Below are 18,056 nucleotides of genomic sequence, written 5' to 3'. Positions count from 1 at the left end.
CAGGGTGTCCGGAAAATCGAAGTCAATACTTCGGAAAATAATTCGGGATCCAAAACGAAGGAAAAAAAAACTATATAAATATAAATCCGGAAATAAATCATTTCCGAGTTATAATTTTTATATTTTAAAAAATTCTAATTTATTTTTCATAATCACAATCGAAATTTATTTCATAGTGTTTTAACATAAATAACTACATTTGGATTATTTTGGCGTTAACCAGGATGTACCACGTGGAGGTATGTAGTTATTTATGTTAAAACACTATAAAATAAATTACGATTGTAATTATGAAAAATAATTAACAATTTTTTTAACATAAAAGTGATTATAACTCCAAAACGACTTATTTCCGGATCTAAATTTATACAGTTTTCTGTTTCCTGTTTTTTGGGTCCCGAATTACTTCTCAAAGTATTGACTCGATTTTCAGGACATCCTGTATATACTGTATACACATATACAGGGTGTCCGGCGAGACTTCTCCCACCGCCCACAAGAAGGTAGATGGGATCGAAATAAACATAAAAGTCCTTTACCGTTTAGCGATATTCGTAATAATAATCGAGATATTAATGTTTGCAATTGTACCAATGAGAGCGCGTCGATAGAAACGCTCCAGCTGCTTGAGATATATACTGGATTCACACTGCATCCGATTTTCGTCGCATGACGCTTTGCAACCAATCAGAAAACAGAATTCCGATAATACGAAGCAAAATTCATCGGAATCCTGTTTTCTGATTGGTTGCAAAGCGTCATGCGACGAAAATCGGATGCAGTGTGAATCCAGCAATAGCCCGACCCAGTTTGTCAAACGATGGATGCGCCGGCAGTACGTTGAGAGCGGCAAGAGGGGATACGCGCCTTTCCTTAGCGCCCGGTATCGCTGCTCACACGTCTCACCTCACCACTGGGTCGGGCTATACCTCGAGCGGCCGGAGCGTTTCTATCGGCGTGCTCTCATTGGTACAATTGCAAACATTAATATCTCGATTATTATTATGAATATCGCTAAACGGTAAAGGACTTTTATGTTTTTATATATAGAAAATTATACTTTCAGAATTTGGTAAGCCATTTATTTAGTAGGCCGAATTTTTACTTTCTAAGTAATAAATTTTTAATTAGAGTAACTTCGGTATATACGCTGCACCTAACAAAAACTTAATTCATTAATTCTTATTTATTATTTTTAAGGTAAACGAACTATGTCAGTAAAAACTTTGTACTGTCTACTAGTATGAAAAAAATATTAGAAATTCGAAGTACTTATTTTTCGTATTAAAAAAAAGAACTATTTGAAACCCTTTTTTACCGTATATCTGCATTTTAGCGAAATTGCATTTTTACCGTATATTCCATAGGGATGGAATATACGGCTACTCATAGGGGGAGGGGGATATGTACAGTTCATGAAAAATTTACAAATAATATTTATAAATAAGACGTAAAATGACACTATAATTTATAAAATATGTTTGTAAAAGTTTTATTAAGGAATAAGAATGATAAATATGTATATGAAGTAATAGATAATAATTACAATCTTCCTATACATATATTACAAGTGTTATTACATGAGGTAGAGGAAGGTGGTGTACCTTTGATCAATTTTGACATTTTTTCTTGTGCAAGTTGTATTTTGATGTTTAAAAGTTCAAACAAATTCTAAAATATTCTTTGAAGTATTGACAGTAACATATATATTTTATATATTTAAATTGTTATGTTTTGTACATCTTTTTTTACAATAAAAAAAAATTGATCAAAATCGCAGTCGTTGGCGCGGCGTCCCTTACAGTGCACGACTATCAAACATATTTTAAAGCAGGGAATTCTTGTGTTATATAAATGAATTTTTCTTATTCATAACTTTTTAACGAATAACGAGCGACGGCTAAAACTTGTTGGAGGTCATTCAGAGTCATGACCTTGACAACATATGTCAAGGTCAAGGTCATTGGGAGAGGTCTCCTGATCTAGAGATTTACCATCTCTGATGTTAGGTATTTTTTCCAATTTAATCATTGTGTTTGCACGTGTTTGCGTGTTAAAATAAATTGCGGTAAAGATAAACGTCTCTCTCTTGATCTTGATAAGAAGGAAAAAATTAAATAAATAATTTTGCAAGCTATCTAAAATAGATATTGTTGTACACCTTAAAAAGTATATATATAAGTAAGTATATATTAAAATATTTCACTTTATTTCCGATATTAAATAGCGTTTAGATTTTGCTTTTATAATTGCATACATAAGTAGCTGTTTTAAAATTTGTTAAACGACTGTGTCGTCACATAATTTGGAAACACACTGTTATACTTTTCCAACCCTTGCCAAAGCTCGACGTCCATAATCCTCGACAGTTCCGCGGTATGAAGGCGACCGTAATAACGCCCTCAAAAGTCTTGTGGAATCGGATGAAATTGAATTTTATGCTGTAGAAAACGACGAGCCACAAGAGGGCTATTCTTTCCTTTAGAGGCCAACCTGCAAAATCAACGAGGAAAAGTAGGGGAGAGTGGGCATGAAAAAGACACGTTTTGAAAGAGCTATTTTGTATTTCAACTAATTGAATATCCTAAAGCCGTCTGTATTACCGACTAAATCATATAATTTTTGTATAACAAATACTTGTTTTCTCTTTCACAGATTCGAAAATCCTTTTTAAGGATTAAAGTATACGCATTAATACGTGTTTGTGAGGTAAAGTTTATGCCGAGAACGACCGAAAATTGATATATTTTTTACCATTTTTTAGTGTAACATTGCATCTCAAGCTCAAACCAAACATCCTTATTTTTTCTAAAAATCAGTCGCAATAAAATTGTTGCAAATTGTTGCAACATTGATTTTATAAGTTATATTTATCATTTAACTTGCAAGTAATGCGATACTCTGGTGTCATTGGTCGCTGTAAAGACTCGACATAAACAACAATTATGAACTAAGACATTTTAAGTTTTATGTGATTACTGATTCCAAATCCGCCATGTTGAACTTTATAATTCTATCTCTAGGTTCGTAATCATTTATAGTAATCATTTGCAAGCCGATTCGTCAAATTTTCGCATTTAAATCGACGATGTTGTAAGAACATTCATGACTTTTACGGATTTCAGACACCATATTTGAGTTTCATTCGAGTTTCATACGTATATACATACATATATACGTATACACATTTGCATACATTCTGCAATATTTTATTTTCTTTTTTTTGCAAATATATAATATTGTGACTACAAATACTGCAATATTTTGTTTTTTAAACAAAACTAATTCTTTACATCTATTCTTTAGGGTGAGAACCACATTATCACCTTAGTTGCTCTTTGTTTGATTATACAGTGTCGCCACATGTTTATAAATAACATCTCAAGTAATAAATATTTCACAACTTTAAATCTATTAAATCCTAGAATCAATTAAACAAAATTTTGACGAATTTACCAGGTCGTTAAGTTTTCATTTTAAATATTGATTATTGATAAAGTTATTATATAAAATGTATATATATAAGAGGACATAAATAGTATTTTACTTTCTCCTCTATTCTTATCGATTATTTTTTAAACAACAATTAATAAAAAAAGTGAATGTGTGCTATTATCGAATTCTCAATCCTTGTTTAACAATTATATCTTTCCCTTTTAATTATTTATGTATTAAAAACTACTCTACTTTAATACTCGTATATTAACACTTTCATATAATACGATTTCATTAAATAACAATTTTTCAATGTCTGATTGTGAGATATTGTAGAGAATAAATCCTTTCAATTATTAGGATAGTAAGTCGTGATATATTGATAGAAATATAAATGCATTTTTGTCGAGCGAAAAAAGTATTAACGACTTTTGCTACAGAGATTTCATGAACAATGGATTACTGCTATTGGTTATCATCTTGTGCAGAATCGAATAAGGTTGATCGCACAATAATATCTGTATCAAACTTCACACCAATAAGAATGAAAAAAAATCGTAATTTAAACATGCACTTGATTATAAAATTTAATCTACAACATGTTATAATTTTATGCGTATATAATATCTTATAATTTTTAGTTCATATAAAAAATTATTATAAACAATTAATTAAATGTAAAGGCTATAATGAAATATATCAAAAATAAAGTGAAAAAGCCGTTGAGAGCCGACGCAGGATATTAATACGAATATCTGATTTATTGAATATTATGTTAAACGTTTCGATCCACGGTTAGGGTCCTCTTCAGTAATAAAATAAATACAATAATGAAAAATTTCTACATTAAAAGAGTATCAAATTATATGACTTATGTTAGTCGATGTAATATAAAAGTATCTGATTATCTCAAGTTACGCATTACATTATGTGTGTTGAATTATATGGTTACGTCACATTAAGATAGTCCACCTGATGTCCATTAAAATTTCCAAATTTACTAAAGTAATGAAAACATTAAGGTGATGTAATATTTTTTTTATATTAAAAAGGAAATGTTGCAAATAAAGTGATTTTTTGAAAGAATTACTTACATATAAATTCTGATTGGACATATCTGTAATGTTGTTTTAGTACGTTTGTCATGGATCTATTGAGAGAGTATGTCAAACAATAACACATAAGGACTCCTAATATAAATTGTTGAAAATTATTATAATTTACAATATGCTTTAATTCAATAGATATAAACTCGAAGTATGTAAAACTATTATAATAAACAAAAAAAATAGGTAATTGAATTGAATTTTAATATTTAACTATAAAAAGAATAAAAAAATTAATATAAATTATACATATAACATTATACGAGCGGCGTTGTATACTATATCTATATAATATATAACGAAGTGATGAGACGCTGAAATCGAATCTATATGTCTTGTTGATTATGTATACTATATTTTGACTAAGAGCTGCGTTTAGTACTAAAGCATTCCTCTTAAGCGGAATATTCCCCCATTACACTCGTTGGTAATTAAATTCTCCGTAAATTTCAACACAGATTGTAAGAATTTATGAATTTTCATATGCGTGCGTGCGTACCCGTCAGCGCGCGCGCGCGTTGTGTGTGTGTGTGTGTGTGTGCCGTATTATGAACAACACGTACATTCACCGGATATCCATTGTTCTTTAATAGAGGTTCTCTTGAGAAACGGATGGATAAAAGACGGATTCAGATTAAATACACGATTACATATGAGTGCAAACAAACGTCTACGAGCGAGCTTGATCGAATCGATGGCGCCGCAAGTACGGACAAATATATGTCGAACACGTTCTATCTCGTTCACTGATGTTCATTGCAATATTCATTTACAATTCATTCGTTCTTATTAACTTTATTTGAACTCAGGTTTACAAATCTGTTCTTAATCGTTAAAAATTAACTACTAGATACTTTTCTATTATTAAGTTATTATATCTTTATTTCTACAAATATATTTATACAAGATGTCCCATTTTAAATAATGTATTAAGATTTCTCGAAAACTATGGTAGATACGGAAACATGTTTCAAACAAAAGTTGTATGGTTCGGAGGGAGACATAACAAGGTATTATTGATTTGACCTTGGATGGTGTCGCCAAGGCCAGGTCAAGGTCATATCGATTTTTTTAAACGGAATCCCCTATTTTTCATTACATTTTCTTGTAGCTTACCTCGAGAGCTTTTCAAAACATACCAGTTATTAAATTCTGGCATTAAAAGTGAGGTGTTCCATTAAAAAAAATCAATTTGATCTTGATTTGTCCTTAAGAACGCCACCCAAGGTCAAATCAATGATATCTTTTTATGTCCCCCTCTGAACCATACAACTTTTGTTTGAAACGTTTTCCGTATCTACCATAGTTTTCGAAAAATCTTAATGCATTATTTAAAATGGGACACCTTGTATAGAGGATAGTGTACACGTATTTATCTTTTATTATTATATTATCTTGTCTAAAAATAACATGAAATTATTGGAATAACTGTATACTTTTCAATAAATTCAATAAAACTGTCAAAGAAAATAATGATTATTACACTTGCAATTATCAAACACAATAATATCATAAAAAGAATGATGTAATAATATCTACATTTTATACATACATCATGCACAATCACTTACGAGAAAACTTTATGAAGTGTTAAATTTTGATTTTATTAAAAATTTGTATATACATAGGTATTGGTTACGTAAATATCTGAATTTGGAAATATCAATTGTTAAGTCCTTCCGCATCCTACCTATTCTTTAAATTTGGACTTCGTAGCGTAAATCGAACAATTTTGTGGTTACACTACACGAAATTCTTTCTTATTCATTTTTCACAAATCACAGTACTTGATCGATTCAAATAAATGCCAAACACAGAGTAGTGGATCTATCTCACTGAAATTTGATGTGTAATCCTCTAAGAGTTGTCAGATACTAAAAATAATCTCGATACGTACTGGTGATACCATATTTTAGACTTTGCACGGACTTTTCAAATTGCCCTCGTATATATATAAATTTACACTAAATAATTAAAGCATTTAAGATCTGCTTCGATCGAAAATGGGAATTTTTCATACTTAATTAGAGTTATTCTATGTTCGGTCCTATTTCAAACTGTAATTGTTTTTAATTTTTCTCATATGATTTGACTGATTATTACCAATTAAAAAGAACACTGATAAAAACGAGAGTCACTAATTCATCATTGGTCGCTAATGTAATTTTTGTATAAAGGTTAGGTAATTTAATGGCAATCCAAACGAAATTTTAGGAATCTAAGATAATTTTTGGTAAATCTAAATAATCTTTAGCGTTCTCAAGTAGTCTTTGGTAATCTAATAGGAAATCCTAAGTAATCTAAGGGTAATATCAAATAATCTATAGGTAATTCTTAAAGTATTCTTAAAGTAGTCTCAGATAATTTGAGGAAATCTTTGATTTTTTAAATTAGTGAACGTCATTGACGAGCATTTTTACACCTTTTTACAATAATATATTAATCAAATATTTAAAATAAAATTTCTGTTTAAAAATTTAGAGGTTTTTAAGTGGCTGTAAAAAGATGATATTCAAGAAGTTGAGAATATATAGATACATATTTTATATCCCTATTAGTATGCAGGGGGTTAATCCTTTAACTATTTCTCAATCTAATAAAAAACTGATCATAAAACAATTCAAAAAAGTTAAAAAAAATTGTTACGTCAGGACTAATAATGTTTAAGTACATACACAAAAATTTTCAGATATTTGTTTCGTAAATGTACCTTTTTATTTATACATAACTTAATTAGTCACAAAATTTTTAATTTAATACTGTGATATCGTTTAACAAAGAGTCTGTGTTACTATTGGTGTTTTTTTAAATATTTTTTATTTTATAAAATACCTATTAATATTTGTATTCAATTGAATATTGTCTTGTTAGTATTAAAAAATCTCAAACATTACGAGTAGTCGGAGTAGTCGAACTTTTTACTATCTATACATATAATACATATTCTGTTTACGAAATTTTTATATTTTTATATTCCTGTATACAATAAATATTTGTTTTGTAAAATTGCGTTTCTTTCTTAAGCAGTGAAAATCTAAAATCGATGTTCTCAAAGGTACTTGTCATAGTGGTGTATAAAGATATTCTGGAGTGATCTGAAGAAATAATACTTTACTCGTATAAGATAATCTTAAATGAGCAAAGTAAATTTGGAAAATTCTCAGATAATATCTCAGAAAATATGACGTAATTTTAAATACTCTAAGGTAATACGAGATAATATTTGATAATCTGAAATGATTTGAGGTAGTATTAGGTAATCTTAAGTCTTAATCCGAGGTAATTTAAAAGTAATCCGTATTAAGGATTAAATAATTTTTGTACATTATAACCGCTAGTGACCAACTCTTCGGAAGAAATGAATATTTATTTCGATTTTGAAACACTAATTCTTTAAAATCGCTGCATGTTATTATAAATGCATTTCCTTACAGAAATTTAGTTTATTGGCTAATTTATTTATTACTGAAAGTATTAATTAATTACTTATTTGGAGTACTAAAAGAACTGAACAGCAATGATTTTAATACTTAAAATATTTAAAATACGTAATTAATAACTCTTTTTTAGTAAAATTGGCCAACATTAGATCTCTCTACAGGTTGTAAATATAATTTGATAAAATAAATTTAAAAAATATAAAATCAATACTATTTAAGTTGTCTATAATATTGGATAACGAATGCATCTGGAATACAGTTTTATATACATAGATACAAACAGTTATGACGAATTAAATATCAATTTTATAATGCATTTTTAATATAGAAGTTAACATTTTAATTTTTTTATACAAAATATAATTTATATTAAATATACATGTACATATAACGAAAAATTTAATTCACATTTATTTATACATTATATAAATAAAGTTTTGTAGATAAAATATAATTTTGTCAAATATTATATATAGCTTATTATAGGCGTACCTTATTATGCACGTATCTTTAGAATACACACTCTCTGAGATATATAAAGTTCATCAATTAAGTTTATCAAAATTGTCTAATGATGCGCATAATAAATATCCATTGTAATGTGAAGGCATAAAGTATTATTATTTGAATCAAAAGTTTCTTAAAGCACAAAAATGAATAGAACATATAGGTAATATTGCTATGTTGTAATTGATACACAAGTGCCTGCTGTTTCGAAAGTGCACTTGTAAATAAACTTGATTCATATTTTAATGTGTGTGTAAGTGTGTGTGTGTGTGTGTGTGTGTGTGTGTATGCGCGTCAGCGCGCGAATACGCGCATGCGTGAGACCAGTATAGGTTTTCTTAACATAAAAATTGAATCTTTTATAAACTGTTTTATATAAAGAATTTTATACAAACACTTAATGTTATAATAAACAATAATTGCACTTTTCTATTATTTGTTAAAAATTTTGTTTTCACTCCTGTTTTTATATCATTCCTATTTTTATTTCTTGTTTCAAGGAACATACAAATTTGATCGACTTAGATAATTTACTATATAAATAGAAAATTTATAACACACGTTGACAATATTCTGTATCGAAAGTTGCAAACGAAATATAGCGCAAGCGCACGCGGACAAATAGCTGCAAATACTTATTTCTCATGTCACGCATAGCAATACCGTGCGACACGATAGGATCTCATAATTGCTAAATATAATTTTCTCGCGCTTCGCGTATGTGCGGACTCGCTAAGCTAGTAAACAAAATCTGTTTGTCGACACGACAGTGAATCAACATACAAATGTACATAAAAATCTGTTAATAGTCTTGTAATTCGTGTTACTTGTATAGCTCTAGAGTAAATTTATTGTAAGTAGAGAAATATAATTAGCATAGATTATTACATTTCAGTTATAAAATATATTTTTTAAAATATCTCCGCGAAATATATATATTTAGATTAACTAATATGAACAATAAGAATCTTATTTTAGACCGTAACATGTGGGAACACAATCAATTTAACTAGAATTTACTAGAAATTAAAATGCCTATATCGATCGAAGCTAATTTTTTAATGCTTAAATAATTCAATGTGATTTATATATATACTATATATGTACTTGCATATATACCATATTCGTAATCCTTCAAACTGCGCGCCTTTAACTTATTAATTAATATATTAATATTTAATATGATATTGAGAACTCTCCCTTCTACAAATTTATATATTTAGCGATATAAAAGTATAACAAAAAGTATGTATCAAACATGTTATGGCAATTTTTCAAATTCAATATTTCATTTAAATCTTACATGGAACGTGACATGAATGTATTAAAAGTTAACAATATTAATATATGAATGTATAAGTTTAGGATACGAATTATCTGGCCATTTTTCATTAATTTCTAAAGTTTCTATTAGTAATAAAAACCTGTTTGCGTTTCTGTTTTCAAAATCATGTCAAAATTATCAAACTATATGATTTGTATCGTTTAATATTGTAGCTTTACTTATATGCGTAATTATTTCTACAAAAAACATTCCGTTTATTTTATTTTAAAATGTTATTTTCATAATGGGAAGAAACAATCACATGAAACCTAAATAATATACAATAATGCAAGCATAATAATTTTATCAGTACACTCATATCATCAGAATTGAGGTGTCATATAATCGAATCTATAATTTAAATGTATATAAACGAAATTTTTTCGATATTTCTGATTTCTTTATTTGGGTATGATGAAGAACGTTCATAACATCAGAAATAATAAGTCTTGTCATAATCATCGAAATAACGTTATAATGCGTAGGTATGTATGTCATAGAAAACTCACATAAGTTCTCGGATCTCCACTTGCAATCCCTTGCAATTTCCAGTAAAATTGGTTCTGTCAAGCGTCAAGCACCTGATGTAGCACGTTCTCACAGGACTCCCTCGTATCTGATGGCATTCGCGCACGTGTACCGTAGGCGTTATCACGACTACTGAATCACTCCATTATCGCAGCGCGTTGCTCACCGAGTCACATATCGACAGCACATACATCCTTTTACACGAGTGAGTTGTCCAGTCCTGGACCGCGCAGCCCTTGAAGAACATCTCCGAATGCGTCGATCTTTGAAGCTGTCACGATCCTCGCGCCCCTTTTCTTGCCTCCTCGTGGATATATATTCTTCGATGAAAAACCTTCATACATACATTTGTATAAGAGTTTTCTTCCGTAGTCTTAGATTAATTATTAGGCATAAACGGAAGTCGACGTGGTCGAAAGAGCTCGTTTCCACGTTTGAGCGAAGCGACACATGTGTAATAGTTGTCGATTGTATATTCTAACGTCCTTTTTCCACGGTCATGATTCCTCTTTACACGAATTCGCGACATATTCGCCCACTCGACATTCGTTTGCTCGTACATAAGAGCGATTCAGTACAAATTCGCTGTGATTCCAGGGACGAGCTCTCATCGACGCATTCGCAATGTGAGAAAATTGTCAAGATCCGCTGCGCTGTCGCACGCGAGTCCAAGCTCCCGAATCGCGGCGGCGCAAGCTCCAAACCTGGAGCTTCGAACCTCCAAGTCGATTTTGCGATTATCTCTCTCTTCCACCCACACAACTCTTTGTCTTTTCTCTCGCTCCTTCACCATGGAGATATATCAAACAAATCCTGATTCACAAGTTCGCTTTCCTTCAGCTGGTGAGTTGAAGAGAAATCTCGTTGTTCCTTTAAGAGAACTGCATTATCTTTCTTAAAGAACGATGACTCGATCGGAATAAGAGGAGACGAAACGAGAAGAAACGAGAGTTAGAAAGTGAAGGAGAGAACATAGTGCAATAGGAAGACGGAGGTGGTCAAATAGAGATACGGGAGAAAAAAGAGAGGAGAAGCAGAGACGAATGAAGGAGAGAAAGAAGCACCTCGGAGCAAACGCGTACTCAGCTCGCAGCGTGGCGGGTCGACCGCGACTGAATCGTTGTCGAGTCGACTGGGGTCGAGCTTGAATGAGCGAGCGTACCCGGGTTCGTGAGTGGGAGAAAGAGAGACAAACGCCGGGCAAAGGGACGAGGAATAGAGGGGTATAGATGTATAGCGTCGAGGGAGAGCTTGAGTCACATAACCAATGCCACCAGCGAAATTTTCAAAGAATCATGCTTGCAATTTTTAGAGGGACTCATACTTTTCGGATTAATGACTTTAAGCCTAATACAGCTACCCTTCTTCTATGTCATATTTACAATTGAGCCGTTATAACTACATCTGATTCATGTGTCAATGTGAATGTTACGACCTGCTGCGTCTATCGAGACGCATATGCGAAAATAATTATAGGTCAGACGAAAATAAAAATTCTTCTATGGAGATTAAAATGCAGCGCAGAAGTTGAAATTTGGCGATTTTAATGTCGCCATTAATTATATAAAACGCGTTCGACTTTACTACATTATTAATACAATTATATAACATTTCAAGAAACGTCATTGATACGACACATATTGATATTAAAGGAAAGTTATGCGTTAAAAAAAGGAATAAATTATATTTCTTTAAGCTAGCGCAGATAACTCAAATCCAGGAAAATTATATCGATTTTGTCTTATTAAGTATTTTTTTAAGAGAAAAAGACGAAGAGAAATAGAAATGTACGTTATATCAGAGAGATTAATCAAATGTGGATATTTATATAACTTACAGTTAGAAGAAAATCTATTATTTATAAAAGAGAATAGAGGTAATTTGTGATTTATCAATATTCGTTAATATGACAGATACTTTATTATCTAATATATCGGCTAGATACATAATTGAAACCTTTTTTGCATTCGATTTATTAATTATTATTTATATATAAAAAGAACAGGCCTAATACTAGTATATATCAGGACATTCAGGATTCCAGCTAACTTCACATTCAATAAATGTTTATGTGAATTTGTTTGGAATCTTGAATATAATAATATACTATATATAGTAATATTAATACACCATTTCAAAACTTACAATATGAAAAATATTTAATTTTCAAGGTTTAGTTGCCAAATTTTATTACGGGAAGAATATCTCATATTTTGCAAAAATGTATTTGAGGTAAAATCGATATCTCAATAAAATATTATAGTGTACAATTCATTACATTCTTAACATTATTTAAATGCACTATCTTTCTTAACTATTTATTTCTTTTCTGATATTAATGTATGTACGATAACGCTCGATTGACAGAATTTACTTTCCTATAACTTCCATATTCTGATAATACAAGTATTGTAATATGAAGATGTTTCTATTTATAAAATCGAGCTTTTGAAAATGCATAATTATGTGAAATGAATAATTAAAACGAACACGTGAAGTATGCAAAAATGAAAAACGGACGTGCAAAACAATTTTTATAAATGTAAAACAATTTAATGTATCAATAAAATATTGTTTTGTTTACATATATACATCATGCACACACTATATACGATAAATGCAAGCAAGTTACTTGATAAAGTAAAAAACAGAGATTCTAACTTTGATAAAATTAATTTTTTTAAAGATATATAAATAATAATGTGTTTCAATACAATAAAATTGACAATAATAAACAAGAAGAAGTACCAGCCGAAACAATAACTTTAATGCACGGAATGCAGGAGATTTCGAGTTCGACTCCCAGCCGAGGTAATATTTTTCGCAATAAATATTTACAGCTTTCTATTATATTAGATCTCTCTAATAAATACCTATTGAGCATCAAAAATTTAATTGTGATATTATTTCGTAATTTAGCTGCGTTTCAAGTCCGGAAAAATTTCGGCGCGTAGTTCAAATGACTACAATATGGTATATATGTAGGTATATTTATGTACATATAGTATATATTAATTAACTTTAAATTAGTTTAGCATTAAAGATCTTAAAAAAAGTTTAGACCGTTATGGTCAGGATTTCCTGTTTCCTATTTGATGAGTTTCAAATTCCATGGTCTAATAAGATTCTTATTGAAGAACTTTAATCTTTGAAAAATAATGATCAACATTTTAAACATAAACACTACAAACGTTTCGATATCAATGTTATATTAAAATTGAAATTATAACATAAAATTCGTTATGTATACAATATTATAATAAGAGAAATATGAAATAAAGAAATACATAAAATTACTGTATTCTATTCAAAAGTTCATGTGTTTTATGGTTGACAAAAGTGGTACACCTCTGAATCTACGGGAATATATATTAGTCATCCGCAATAATTATTGATTGTCCTACTGGGTGGATTTCATTCTTTGTATGAATATAAGTTCTGTTGATAAAAATTGTTCACTAATAATCCATTGTAACTTAACAGTTGTTAGTAGTAATTAAATTACAATGATCTATATAACATCAATGTATATTCAACTATAAATTGATCGAAATTAGAATACAAAAATTGTATCAATATACCTTAATAAATATGAGTCCAAAAATACAAATTTAGATCCAAATGAATCAAACGGTAAAAACACAGTCAAGATTTAATAATTAAATGAAATAAAAAGAAACAATAGTGCGATATGCATCAAGAGACATTGTAACATAAAATGATTATGAGAAATGAAAAAAGAAGTAAGTAAAATAGAAAAATAGGGAATAAGTATGGAAGGGGAAAGAGGACTAAGAAGGGGGAGCAATTAAGGAAAGGAAAAAGATCTAAGAAGGGGAAAGTGTATAATTTAAAGATAGGATTCTAATAGAGATTCTGTTTCAATTTATTTATTCAAACCCTGTCTTTGTCTTTTAACATGGATTCAGAGATTAATCTCTTGTTATAAAAGGGTTCATTATCTAAAATTTTGACGTCCTCCTAATTAAAATTATTATTGTAATTAATGCAATGGTCAGTAATAACTATGATGGAGAACCTGTTTTTTTAATTTATATCTGAAATACGTTTATGTAATCTAGTCTTTAATTTTGTTTCGGTTTGACCAACATAACTGCCTTTACAATCTTCATAGGAAATTTTATAGACAACATTCTGATTTGATAACAATTCAGGATGGTTTTTGCCTCTTTTTATGAAGCTTTTTAATGTATTAAGTGTGGTAAAAGCCAATTTACAATTGAATTTCGCTGTTAGTGGTAAAAAAGTTTCAAATATTGACTTTACATAAGGTATTGTGAAGAATTTATCTTTGACCTGTAAATGAATATCTTTATATGTTAAGTTATTATGAATATTATATAATAATTTAATCTTTTTTCAATCGTCGCGCGCGTAGAAAAAATAAAAGCAATCAGTATATGTATGGAAACAGATGCCTTTCTGGCGACATAATATAAACAATAAGAATCTTATTGGACCGTAAAATTTGAAACTAATCAAATGGAAAATAGGAAATACTGGCCATAACGTTCTAAGCTAGGATCTTTAATGCTAAATTAATTTAAAGGATAACCATTGCTCAGAAATATATGAATCCCATTAATTAAATTTTTTTATGAAAACAAGAATGGGACAATCATACTATTTTGTCTACAAAGTTAAAACCTATGCTTCTCTCTTGTGACAAAGTGGATGATGTGAATAAAAATTCAGAAATCTTCAAGAAAAGATCGTCTTTTGTGTCAAATATAATCTTCTGATTTTCTATAATAACACAGGTCCATAAAAAAAAGTATCCTGTACTGGAGTGGAGACCCAGCTATTCTTATGTATTTTGAATCACTGAATACGAATCTGACATAAAAAAGGACCATCCAGGACAAATTTTCAATCTAGAGTAAAAAATGGGTCAAAAACCTCGAAAATCTGTTTTTATTGATATATTCTAAGACCATTGACAAAAACTTATGATTAAACCTAGACCATATGTTTCCCGGTGCTGAAAAAAGAGTATTCGAGTATAGAAATGGTTTTGAAAAAAATTAAGTATGAGGAACATGAATGGAAAATTTGCAGAGATCTCAATATTGTTTATGATTCTAGGACAACAATCGGGCTTTACAAGTATCCGTGTTTTCTATGTCAGTGGGATAGTAGAGATCGGGAAAATCATTATAAAAAAGAAAAGTGACCAACAAGATCATTTTTAGAACCTGGTTCGATGAATATTAAAAACCAACCATTGGTTGAGTCTTCAAAAATTCTTCTCTCTCCCTTTCACATTAAACTAGGCTTGATGAAACAATTCGTCAAAGCTTTTGACAAAGAAGGATGGTGCTTTGAATATTTGAGACAAACGTTCAGCCAAGTGTCTGAAGTGTCTAAGTTGAAAGAGGGAATTTTCGACGGACACAAATTCGTACACTGTTGAAAGATGAATCTTATGTTACTGAAATGACTGACATCGAGAAGGCAGCATGAGTTAGCTTCAAAGAAGTTGTAGACAAATTTTTAGGTAATAAGAAAAGCGAAAACTACAAAAACATCGCGCTAATATGCTAGAAAATTTCCGCAAATTAGACTGTCTCGTGATTCTGAAAATACATTTCCTCCATTCACACCTTGACTACTTTCCTGAAAACCTTAGGGACTTCAGTGAAGAGCAAGGTTTCATCAAGACATAAAAGAAATGGAAAGACTGTATCAAGGAAGATGGGACATCAATAATGGTTGACTTTTGTTGGACATTGAAGAAAGAAATGCCGACGAAAAAAAAACAAGCTCAAGAAAAATCCATTACATAGATTATTTAAAGACAAAAGAGTGCGGAAGCACGCACGAACATAAATCGATCTTTTTTTAGATATTCACAGATACAACGGTACAAATGTGATGTACGGGCAGTTATTGTGTCTGATGGCTGCTTGCCTGAAAGTTTATCTGTGGTGTAATTCCTTGGGAATTATTGGGTTTAACCTGTGTCTGTAATGTGAGGTACTCAGAGTTCATCGTTAGAAGTTATGCAAGAAGTGTAGAGGATGTAGATATGTGTAGCCGTATAGACGGCTGAAAAGTATTTCTCAACTCGGGAAACATATGGTCTAGGTTTAATCACAAGTTTTTGTCAATGGTCTTAGAATATATCAATAAAAGCAGATTTCGAGGTTTTTGACTCATTTTTTTGCTCTAGATTGAAAATTTGCTCTGGATTGAAAATTTGCTCTAGATGGTCCTATTTTTACGAGGGCAAGTCAATAAGTTTTTAGAAAAACATAGTAAAACACATTTTTTTTGATCGATTCATTTTTATTTCCCAACATAGTTTCCTTTCAGCTCGATACACTTGATCCAACGATTCTCCAACTTTTTCAAGTCGTCCGAATAATATGATTTGTCTAACCTTTCAAAATAAGCCTCTGTTTTGGCGATAAGCTGCTCTCTGGTGGTGAATCTCTTTCCTCCGAACCATTTCTTCAGGTTTGGAAACAGGAAATAGTCGCAGGGGGCTAAATCTGGCGAATATGCTGGATGGGGAAGCAATTCGTAGCGGAATTCGTTGAATTTGGCCATCGGTGCCGGGCACGTGTGAACCCGTGCATTGTCTTGATGGAAGAGCACTTTCTTCTTCGCCAAATGGGGACATTTTTTCTTTAAAATGTTGTTGAAACGGTCCAATAAGGCTGCGTAATAATCACTATTGATCGTTTGCTTCGACGAAAGGGGTAATCGATATGAATTATCCCAAAAAACTGTGGCCATCACCTTTCCGGCCGATTTCACGGTCTTCGCCTTCTTCATGAAACTTGTTCACCCGATGAAGTCCATTGTTTTGATGACACTGTTCCTTCGTCTCAGATGTGAAGTAATGGATCCATGTTTCGTCCACAGTAATGAATCGACGCAGAAATTCATCTGGATTACGTTGAAACATCTCCAAACATTGTTTTGAAATCGTCACACGGTCGCGCTTATAGTCCACAGTGAATAAACGCGGCACCCATCTTGCCGATAGCTTTTTCATACCCAATTCTTCATGCAAAATTGAAATCACTGTGCCATGTGATATGCCTGTGGCCTCAACAAGTTCGCGCACTTTCACTCGTCGATCAGTCAAAACAATATCGTGGACTTTATTGATGATTTTTGGCGTACCAGCCTCAATTGGACGTTTCGAACGAAGTGCATCACATGTGGATGTACGACCACGTTTAAATTCATTCACTCTGGTGCAGATGTGCTATGAACATTATCCAACCGGTTTTGATTTCTTTCAGCGTTAAACCTTTTATATGTAGATGTTTGATCACTGCACGAAACTTGTTTTCTTCCATTTTGCAAAAAATACAAAGGTTGTTCGCTTTAATCGTCTACAGAAATGAAACTACGCGATGAATTTCGCTCAAAATTTGACAGTAATCAGCTGATGCTACTTGTCAAAAAGTAATGTGACATGACACTGCGAGTGCTCTCTGACAGATTTCCTAAGAACTTATTGACTTGCCCTCGTATCTACAATTATTGTAAAGCAGTTTATTTTTTATGTTTAAAGTAAAGTGAACAAATTGCATTCACACACTGAAAAAAAAGATTGGCTGCTGCAGCAAATTAGATGGTAAAATATGGCATAGCATTTTTAATTGGCTGCATCAGTCAATTTTTGATTGTGTTAGCCTATCGAAATCCTATACTGATATTGCGGATAGGCTAACGCAA

At 30.9% G+C, this 18,056-nt stretch overlaps 1 protein-coding gene and 1 pseudogene across 1 annotated transcript in view; both read right to left on the bottom strand.

Annotated features, from left to right (window-relative positions):
- Positions 1-11,440, bottom strand: part of LOC108726179 (uncharacterized) — a 39,173-nt gene extending 27,733 nt beyond the window's left edge. Inside the window, exons 1-2 of the mRNA XM_018453605.1 lie at positions 10,507-11,440; positions 10,322-10,428 (exon numbers count right to left, since the gene is read on the bottom strand). Coding sequence (XP_018309107.1) covers positions 10,322-10,428; positions 10,507-10,587 — 188 coding nt within the window. The 5' untranslated portion in view covers positions 10,588-11,440. The remainder of the gene's footprint in view (positions 1-10,321; positions 10,429-10,506) is intronic.
- Positions 11,441-16,594: 5,154 nt separating this feature from the next.
- LOC108726144 (uncharacterized) lies at positions 16,595-17,674 on the bottom strand (annotated as a pseudogene).
- Between the last annotated feature and the right edge of the window lie 382 nt (positions 17,675-18,056).

Source organism: Mycetomoellerius zeteki, unplaced genomic scaffold, assembly GCF_001594055.1.
Source record: "Mycetomoellerius zeteki isolate Tzet28-1 unplaced genomic scaffold, Tzet1.0 scaffold39, whole genome shotgun sequence".
In the NCBI taxonomy this organism is placed as follows: domain Eukaryota; kingdom Metazoa; phylum Arthropoda; class Insecta; order Hymenoptera; family Formicidae; genus Mycetomoellerius; species Mycetomoellerius zeteki.
Note: the sequence above shows the minus strand (reverse complement) of the source record. Positions and strands in the feature narration are given on the sequence as shown.